The sequence below is a fragment of the Cloeon dipterum genome, chromosome X (genome assembly GCF_949628265.1).
Source record: "Cloeon dipterum chromosome X, ieCloDipt1.1, whole genome shotgun sequence".
NCBI classification, from domain to species: domain Eukaryota; kingdom Metazoa; phylum Arthropoda; class Insecta; order Ephemeroptera; family Baetidae; genus Cloeon; species Cloeon dipterum.
In genome coordinates, this window is record NC_088790.1 from 25295537 (window position 1) to 25305039 (window position 9503).

Genomic DNA, 9503 nt, shown 5'->3' on the forward strand with positions numbered 1-9503 from the left:
CAGGGACCCAGCCCACTCAAGGGCCACTTGCCTCTGCACCGAGGACTGCATTGAAACGCTAAACATTTGTCCCGTGAAGCCAAATCACATAAATATGCTGGAAAGGTGCAAAGCAGCAAGTAGCGAGTCACCTCCCAGCCCGTTGAGCTATTTGAGCAATTCGAGTCACTAAACTAACCACTTTTTGCCATTTCTGACATTGGGTAGCTAGTATTAGATCTCCGAACTGTTCAAATACCTCTCATTGCTTTGACACTCCTGAGAGTGCCTTAACAATGCGAGCCAACGGGCTTGGTTAATTTGAAGTTTATAATTTTAAAAATATAAACACATTACATTGGGTCAAAATAAATCAGTGTTTAATTTTCTCTCGTTAATACCTTTAAGCATTTCACGTCTATAAATCGGTCCCTTGACATTGAAGGTAGCTATTTGTTCGGGAATTTCAATTTTGTTATTTGCAGACTGCTTCGAGTCAAATACGCGAAATATATTTGATTTTTTTACTGAATTTCCCTTTTTTAATGGATCTCTGATATTTCAACCATAAAATTTATAACTCACTCTAGATAATTTAATTGTTCGTTGTTTGTGTTGACAAATAGTTCTGGGGCTGATACAAAGGTAAATCAGTTTTATTTCTTTCGATCATTGCAGGTTTGCTTTAAGCCACCATTGTACGAGTGTGTAATTATTTTAATTAAATAGATAGAAAATGCTATACGGAAATGAATGGTATTTTTTATTTTTTTCTCGGCAATAAATGCAAAAAGGTTAAACACGTGGAACGTATTTTATATGACCGACGTTGCTAATATAAAAAGTTTGGCTTTAGAACCTCGCGGCCTGTGATGAGCATAAGGTTGGAGCAGCGGGAAGCTCGACAGACCACTCTTGAAGCTGCAGATGTCGTCGATTCGCGTTGGCTGCAACACATTCAATCAATTACTAAATTATTTTCTTTGGTAAAAATGAAGAAATACCTTGCTGACGACCGACAACGGCTCAAACTCGTCAATCTCAGCGCCAGCATTTCCAGCGCCTCCCTTCGCGGTTGACAACACGTGGACCGCTAGCTTCCGCCTTTTGGCCCCCTCGGGGTGGATGTGCTCATTGTAAAACTTAATCACGTCGTCCTTGGTGATGGTCTTGAGAAAGTCGACCTCGATATTGTTCCGGTCAAAGCAGTACGTTTGCTTGGTAATTTCGTCCCAGAATATTTTCGTCAGTTGTTTCATCTTCTTGGGCTTCTCCAGCCGCAGTACAGCCAGGGCTTCTTTGTGCTTTTCAAACTCCTCGTCACTCATTTCCTCGAGGTACGACTTCATGTTTAGCAGGAACTCCTCAATTTTGTGGTCCACATAGATCGGATGCTTGCACGACTGCACCAAGATTCTCACACCTTGACTCGTCACATTGCGATCAAGGGTCAATTCCCCAATGTAGCCGAGCTGCTCCTGTAATTTAAATCCGTATTTTTAATAAAATTGTTTGATTCAATTTTTTAGATCTTATTAATTTATAGTATATTTCCTGAATTGTCTCTTTGGCAAAAATTGGCTAAAACATGGGAAGTAAAAAAATAAAATAATTCCACACCTTGAATTTTAAAATTTTAAGACTTCAATTTTCAAAATTAGAATATCACCTATGGTAAAAAAGAGAGTGTTTCAGAAATAAAATACCCTATTTATTTTTTAGCCAAAAATTGGAATCGAGTTAAAAAAGCAAATAAAATTGCCTTGGTTTTAACCACCCTGCCTAAAACCAGCTGGTCAAAATGGGAACATTGCAAAGAGAACTGCTTTCTCGTGACATAGAGAAACCGAGTAAGCCAAAACAAGTATAAGAATAATGACGAAATATAGCTTGTGCTGCAATTCAAAACCTGCGTTTGTAGTTTTTAACGTTGTTCTGTTTTTCAGGAGTAAAAAGGTGAGAATTATCCAGTTGCAAAAGATCTTAAAGGCCCACTTTGACGAAAATTTTGAGCACACAAATCGATTCCTGAGGGTCGAATTAGGTAAATTTGATATTTTTCCGACCAAAAAGTTCAGCGTGACGTGTGCGTAGCACTCGCGGAACTTTTTTTTCCGCCAAATAATATGAACCTTTTGTGCGCGAACTACGCATGCGTCAGATCTGGTGGGGCGGCCGGCCAGCCGACGCACATTATTTTCTCTCGCCGCTCATCTGCTGACAAGATGCGAAGCACATATTTATTTCCCCCTCTCCATCTGCGTCCGCTGGCTGGCTGCCCCACCAGATCTGACGCATGCGTAGTTCGCGCACAAAAGGTTCATATTATTTGGCGGCAAAAAAAGTTCCGCGAGTGCTACGCACACGTCACGCTGAACTTTTTGGTCGGTAAAATATCAAATTTACCTAATTCGATCCTCAGGAATCGATTCGTGTGCTCAAAATTTTCGTCAAAGTGGGCCTTTAAACGCTAAAAAAAATTGACTGACTTTGGTCCTGAGCACGTCGAAGCAGTGTTCGCTGGTGATTTGGACGAACAACTCAAGCAGCATGTTGCTCTCTGTTCTTTTCGGCTCGCACTGCAGGTGAACGTCGACGCAAGAGGTTTTGTGCTTTTCATTTGTTACTTCGTAAACACAGTTGCTCCCTGCCAAAAATCATAAACGTTATTATAAAAATATTCAAACAAAGAGAGCAGAATTTTACCATCCTCCAGTTTCATGTTTCGACAACGCAGCAAATGCGGCGGCAACAAAGGATTCACATTCTTGGGAAATTTGCTCTCGATCACTTTGATCAGTTTCTGGGCTGCTGCTTTGTTCGCGTTGCCGTGTATCAGGCACTCGATGTGCATCTTGGAGAAGAACTCCTTGATGAAACTCTTAAGGTCATCGAATGACAGATCTGGAAAAAAGTAATTTTATAAAAGCACTGGGAAACGTGAAGATATTGAGGCGATCAATTTTAGAGAAATTTGGGTGCGAATCACGTGAAATGGTCGAAAATTTATTTTTATCTGTTACGAGGAATTTAAAAGTGACGTAAAATGTGAAAATTATTGCATACCAATGAATTGCCTGGTTCAAATTAAAATATAATTGCTTACATTTTGTAGCTTCCAGTAGTTCAGTTTTAAGCCAACTTTTTTCCACCAAACACGCCTCTTGGTAATGCTTTGCGAGCACGTATGGTTCTTCTGCTGCATAATTCTGTAGATTCCTTTCATACTAAATCAAGAACAAAAACAAAAGTCTAAAAAATCTAAGTAAATTCAAGCCTAAAATAAATACAGATTCCTTGAAAATCTTATAGCGTTTCTCGTCGACCTCCAAATTGATCAGCGTGTCGAGCACTTTGGTTAGCAGGATGTGTTGCTTGTCGTGCAATCCCTTGATTTTCACCTGTCAAAAACGGTTAAGCTTTTATCTAATAAATAATTTCATTAGATTTACTCACCTTCAAGCCATATTCGGAGATCAGAACACTAAACTTGAGAGAAGCCAAGGAGGCGTCGTACGAATATTCAGTCAGGGCGTCATTAACCAGATCCACATAAATATGCAAAAAATTTACGCTGAGCGGGTCCAAGAACGCAAACGGACTGACAATTGAAATAAAAATTAGAACAAATTTAAATATTAGACATGTTGAATACCTCGTCAGTTCAAAGATCAGGTTTGATTTTGGGAGAAGAAACTCGTCATCCTTCTTGTGCCACACCCGAACAAATTTTGTCTCGTGAATGATCGTGAGATACTTTGAGGGAATAAAAATAGTTTAGATCAGGGTTCGACAGTTTTGCAATGCGCAAAAATTCACAAATGGATTTTTATACAAAAATCATCTGGTAAAAAACAACGCAGTTTCGAGTTTTTTCCGAATTCAACCACCAAAAAGATGAATCACATTTCGCGCAAAAAAGTCAGAAATGTAAGAAAATCACGATAAGTGTTAAAATTTTTGGCTTTTGGATACCCAGCTGATGTTTTTGGTAATCCACCACGAGAATTTTCGATTATCAAAATAAATGAATTGTTTCGGACAAAAATTAACAAAATTTAAGAGAGAAAAAACTCTAATAGATTTTCGCAATGCAGTGGGTTTTCATGAAAAATTAGGGTTGTGCGAAACCTGGCAAGGATTGTTTAACAGAATTGCTATGATGCGATAAAAGAAACAAAATTATACGAAAACACATTGTCGAATATCCGACTGGTTACTGTAGTAAAGAAGGCGTAATGAAGAAGTTGGCATGGAGGAAAATGTCCGGAATTTCAGTAGAGCACAAATAATTCAAATGCAATTTACTTCAGAGATGAATATTGCAAAAAAATAATATTCTGTTAAGTTAACTAAATTTTAAATCACGTGTCTGAGAAAAGGACAAAAATAAACTCACATTATCATCATTTGGCAAAATAGCTAAGCTGCTTGGAATGAACTCGTTCTTTTTGGGCAACTTCAGCTCTTCAATCGGCTTTGCATTCTTCCACTTTTCAATCAGCTCTGAAGGAATGTCTTCGATTTTGTACTTGGTTTCGTACCATTTCTCAGTCTGGTAAACAATACCAGAATCGCCAGAATCCAAGTTCTTCGATACGATTCTAATCCTGATTGAAGGAAGGAAAAATTAAACAAAAGTCAGATAATTTTCCAATTGTTTTCAACCTGCAGTTATCTGGAGTGAGCTTTTCCATCACTTGATTAATTAGCTCGGGTTTCCACTCAGACAATACATATCCTGCAGTCAGCACATCGTCTATTGGGTATTTCTAGAATTGGCAAAATTCACTTAAATGTTTTAAAAGCCGCCAACCACTGGCACCACTGTACTTTTGCAAATTTCTGAGGCTTAAATGCACTCTTCTAATATTGCGGCTACAAATATGCAATAATTCTGCTATCGTGCATTCTATACATAAGCGTAAAAATCTTTAAAATGTTTTATGTGACTTGCTGAAAACTATGATTTCGAGTTGAACAACAAATTTTAAATACAAAAATTCAGGTTCCTATTTGCTTCTTCAAGTTCTTATTAAAAAGCATAACAATTGAAATATTTTCAGTCAGGAATGCCCATAGCAGTAGGATTGAGTCTAAAATGTCGCTGTGAAAATACCAAAAAAATTTAAATTTCTAACCTTTAAATTAACAGCTTTAAAAAGTGTTTAACTAATTGTAATTTGACATTCGACACATAAAATTCCAAAAGTCAACTCACCAGCAGGTCTTCAACCAGGATGTAAACATATCCCACGGGCGAATCCTTGTCTTTGAACCGGAAACTGATGTTATTGATTTCCATGATTTCATTGAAAATCCATTCCTTTGGATCTTCTTGCCGAAGCAGATTGATATACTAAAAGTAGAAGCGTGATTGATTGATTTCCCACAGAGCGTTGCACTGCAAGAGTACCTGGAAGATGAGATCAACGATGTTGTCAACGTTCTCGAGACCCTTTTCAGTCAGATCAACGTTCACAGCAAAAAAGGAAATGTCCCTGGCCACTGGGTTGTATGCGGCGGACAGATGGCTCGACCAGCCACGCTTTTTCAGAGCAGAGAGCAAACTGCCGCTGCTTTCGTGACCAATCAGGTGGATTAAGTACCTATATGGCTGAAATTTCAGAAAACAATTAAAAATTAAATCAAAATTAAGATATTCCAGTCAATGATCAGCAGAAAATAAATAATTTGTTTTGTATCTAAAATATTTAGAATTTATCTATTTGGCTGAAATCGCAGAAAACGAATAGTTAATAATTATTTAACAATTAGGAATTGACAAGCGATGAGAAAAAAAAATTTGTTTCATTTCTAAAGTTTTTAGAATTCACACTTTTTTCCATTTCTGTGAGCCAAAATTAAATAAAAAAATTTTAAAGTTACACAAATAAAATTACAGAAAATAATTCAGCAATTCATGTGGCAATCAATCTCAGCATTTTAATGCTGCTCACTTGAATGTAAACACCTTTCCCAGGGTTAAGGAGAAAATTGTTTTTTCAAAAAAAAAAAAAAAAAAATGCTAACACATTAAGTGACAAATAGATATTTAAAACAGCGGGGGCCAGATGTGCGATAAAATTGCGGTTCACACTGTGGAGATCCAAGATGGCGTCTGAATGTGGGAAACAAAAAGCTCTCTTTGGATTCCCGTTAAAATTTCAAGAGTTGTTTTTACGATCAAAAATACACATTTAGGACAAGTAAAATGCTCACAATATAAACGTAAACTTGGTACTTTTTACACACTTCCACGTGACCGTTTTTTCGTGCCATACTCCACTGGACGCCATATCTGCGCGTCGCACGAATCTGACCCCCGCTGGTTTAAAAATCGTTAAAAATTGATTTCAATAAATAGTGTTTGTTCAACACAGGCACTTTGGAAATTTCAAACTTTATTGACAAAGTCAATTGTTGGATTATTTTCTCATTTCTGATAAATATAAGATCCAAACAAAGGTTGTTCCAAAGTGAATTCAAATTTTTATAATAATATTTACGTAAAGCGCGAATTGAAAAAACGAAAATCAAACATTTACATAATTTTTATGTTGATTTTATCTATGTATTTGCAGATAAACTTCAAGACTCTTCTTAAATAAATAAAAAAGATAGATTTGCACTGTCCCCAAATATGCTTTAGAATATTATGATAGCGTGTGGGTGATACTTTATTGGTCTTTCAAGTCTAAAAATATAGAAACAGCGAAATTTGTGGCATTGATTGCAGCCTCTCTTTAAATTTTTACCACGAGTGAAAGAATACTATAGTTTGTGAAAATGTAGGTTATAAGAAGTATACTATCCCAGTTTAATCTAAAAAATATTATCAATTTATCAATCTAAAAACTTCCCAACATAGTCAAATTGAACGATTTTGAGCTGCAGATGATTCTTACATCGTAGAATTGATCAAGATGACTCCGATGACTAACTACAAAATAAATGCTTACACCTGATTTGTAGTGCAGCCTCATGTCAGGAATGGGAAAGGAGATGGTAAGCGATCGCAAGTCATTTACTGGGACGACACGTATTTTCTTTTTCAGCTGCTCTGGACCATAAGGATGTCCGGGCCACTCGAGCAAAGTGACGCGCTTGTTCTCAATTGTTCCAAACAATTTCACAGCTGTATCTTGCAGTTCATCTAAAGAGTCTGTAAAATATATAATATATTCAATGAGTACAACATGTTCTGAAAAAATTCAAATCCAGCGGTTCGTTTTATTGAAGAAGCGGAAATATTTGGGGACTCTTCCCCATTAATTCTGGATAAACAAAATTTTAAACCTTTAAACATGCACTATGATAGTCACTTTTAACATATTTGGATCATATATAGGATTAAATTTTACTTATTAATGATCAAAGTGGATCAAAGAAAATAAAAAAACGCCATTTATTCCTATCTGAATAAATTTCAGTAAGGTCAAAGTGGTTTTTGATGCAAAAATATCTTCAAGTTAAACTCGCAGTGAAATATGGTTTCGTATTTAATATTTAAAAACTGAATAAATGGGATTCCTGGTTTTCATATACCAACAATTTATAGAAAAATTACTGAGAAAGAAATTATTGGACAATATCCACATTTCCACCCCTCTGCCAAACTCTGGTAAAAAATGTTAACTGGAATTAGTTTTATATCGCACCTTTGCCGAGGATCACGAGGGACATGATGTTGGACGAGTAGTAAGTGCTGTGGAACTTGAGCAGCTCCTCCCTGACATTAATTCCATTTTTCTTGGGATCGTCGACCAACGTTTGCTTGTTGCCTATGTCAAATTTACTGTAGGGATGGTCCTTGCTGCTAAGGCTCCTCTCCAGCTGGTGAAATCGCCATGAGTCATTGGCAAAATTTTCTTTATACTCCGAATTGACGGTTTCTACTTCTCGGTCTATCGTGGCCTCGGTGAAGAGAGGGGCCATAAAGAACTGAGAAAAACTTTATGCAGGATCATTATTTGTGATTTTTGTTAATTTTAACTCATCTTTACATGTCTAATGCGCTGGTCAAGTGTTGATGGAGGACGTCAAAGTAGAAGGTCGTGTTTTCGGTGGAGGTGTCTGCATATGAATTTCCGCCATGCTCTGAAAAGAAATTTTCGTACTCGTTCTCGCGTGGGTTTTCCGATCCAAAGCGCAGCATATGCTCCAAAAAGTGAGCCAAACCGTTGAGTTCATTGGGATCGCTCATGTAACCTGAAAGAAACAAACAATTGCATAATAAGAGCACTAAACGTTTTCAAATTATTATAGGTCTTTTAAGACTTGTTCTTTTAAGACTTGAAAAGTGCAATGGAATTTGGAGCATGTTAAATTACGCGTTAAACCCGATTTTCAACTCCATATTTTATGAGAAACAAATAACTGATATTTATCTGATTATCCAGCAAATTCATGGAATTGTAAAATGAACTTACATTAAATATTTTAAAATAAGTCGAAATTTTACATAAGTTTACCGTTGAAGCGTTCGTTCGGATTTTATTGCTCTATACAAATTCCTACCAAATGGAAGGAATTTTGTCACAGCCTCGCATAAAAACGAGAGCCCCCTTAAAAGGCATACAAACACCTAACTTCACCATTCCAAGCATTGTTCTGATTCTCAAACAGCAAAGAGAACACGTAATGAATGCGCGTTTCAAAATGCAACGCAAGTTGAATTGATAGAATGCCTAGAATAGAATGCCATAACATTCTTTGGTGTTTCACATTCTGAACATATACACCCTATTTCAGCTTTTGTTAACATCGTTGAATAATAATAATATTTAATAGTATAAAAATTCCTTATCGAGCATAGATATATAATATTTAAAACACTTTTCAATATTAAGCACCTTTTATTTGATACACAAAGGTTAAAAATTTTTGCTATAGATGAAATTAATTGCTTGGTTATCCCAACAACACACGCAGGTGTAGTAAAATGAGAAAAATGGCTTCTCACATCTGGAACAACTCATTCCAATATACATAAAATGATGATTATCACTATAAAATATACTTACCAACGTTAACTGAGAGCGCAGCTGCTGCCTTGTCAGTTTCTGGGTCGCTGATGAGTAATACCTGTAGCTTATTGTCCAAAATTAAGCCCCGGTAATGTCTTTCGTCCTCTTGACTTTTCGTGATGTTTTCGAATACCTGGATCATCGTGGAAGCGGTCGCTGTGGAGAGCGGTCTTGAAGAGAGAACTATTTTACGCTGCAAGCTCTTTAAATACGCCAACAAGAGCGCGTGGAAGTCTAAAAATTCATTTTGTTACCTGCGCAGAAATTTCACAACCCTGACAGGAAAATTCCTGATTTTGTGATCGAGAAGGAAACAAATATGCGAAGGTTGAATTTGTAATTTTCTCCTCTCAAGTCCTTACTTTGAAGTAGAATATCTGGTCATTAGCTAATCTGACGGGAGAAATCAATGCTCTGCATCGGTTCCATTCTGTTTAACCATGCCGATTTTGATAATGAAAAAATAGATTTCCTGCATGGGGTTTTCTATTTATA

General features: G+C 36.7%; 1 protein-coding gene across 1 annotated transcript; it reads right to left on the reverse strand.

Annotated features, from left to right (window-relative positions):
• Nucleotides 1-794: 794 nt before the first annotated feature.
• LOC135945427 (insulin-degrading enzyme-like) lies at nucleotides 795-9150 on the reverse strand. The gene is made up of 16 exons (XM_065493114.1): nucleotides 9006-9150; nucleotides 7986-8190; nucleotides 7641-7933; nucleotides 6942-7144; nucleotides 5396-5596; nucleotides 5201-5338; nucleotides 4648-4751; nucleotides 4380-4589; nucleotides 3635-3745; nucleotides 3436-3580; nucleotides 3270-3380; nucleotides 3086-3206; nucleotides 2686-2883; nucleotides 2469-2626; nucleotides 984-1457; nucleotides 795-926 (listed from the first exon to the last, which is right to left on the reverse strand). Exons 1-16 carry the CDS (start codon nucleotides 9148-9150, stop codon nucleotides 795-797), a joined length of 2949 nt encoding a protein of 982 aa, XP_065349186.1.
• Between the last annotated feature and the right edge of the window lie 353 nt (nucleotides 9151-9503).

What these genes read in the sequence shown, in the direction of transcription:
- LOC135945427 (XM_065493114.1), bottom strand. Translation starts at nt 9,150, where the DNA reads ATGATCCAGGTATTCGAAAACATCACGAAAAGTCAAGAGGACGAAAGA. An exon ending in ATTTTGCCAAATGATGATAA is followed by an intron (nt 3,746 to 4,379) that starts TGTGAGTTTATT and finishes AACTATTTTTAT; the next exon opens with TCCCTCAAAGTATCTCACGA. An exon ending in TCTCCGAATATGGCTTGAAG is followed by an intron (nt 3,381 to 3,435) that starts GTGAGTAAATCT and finishes CGTTTTTGACAG; the next exon opens with GTGAAAATCAAGGGATTGCA.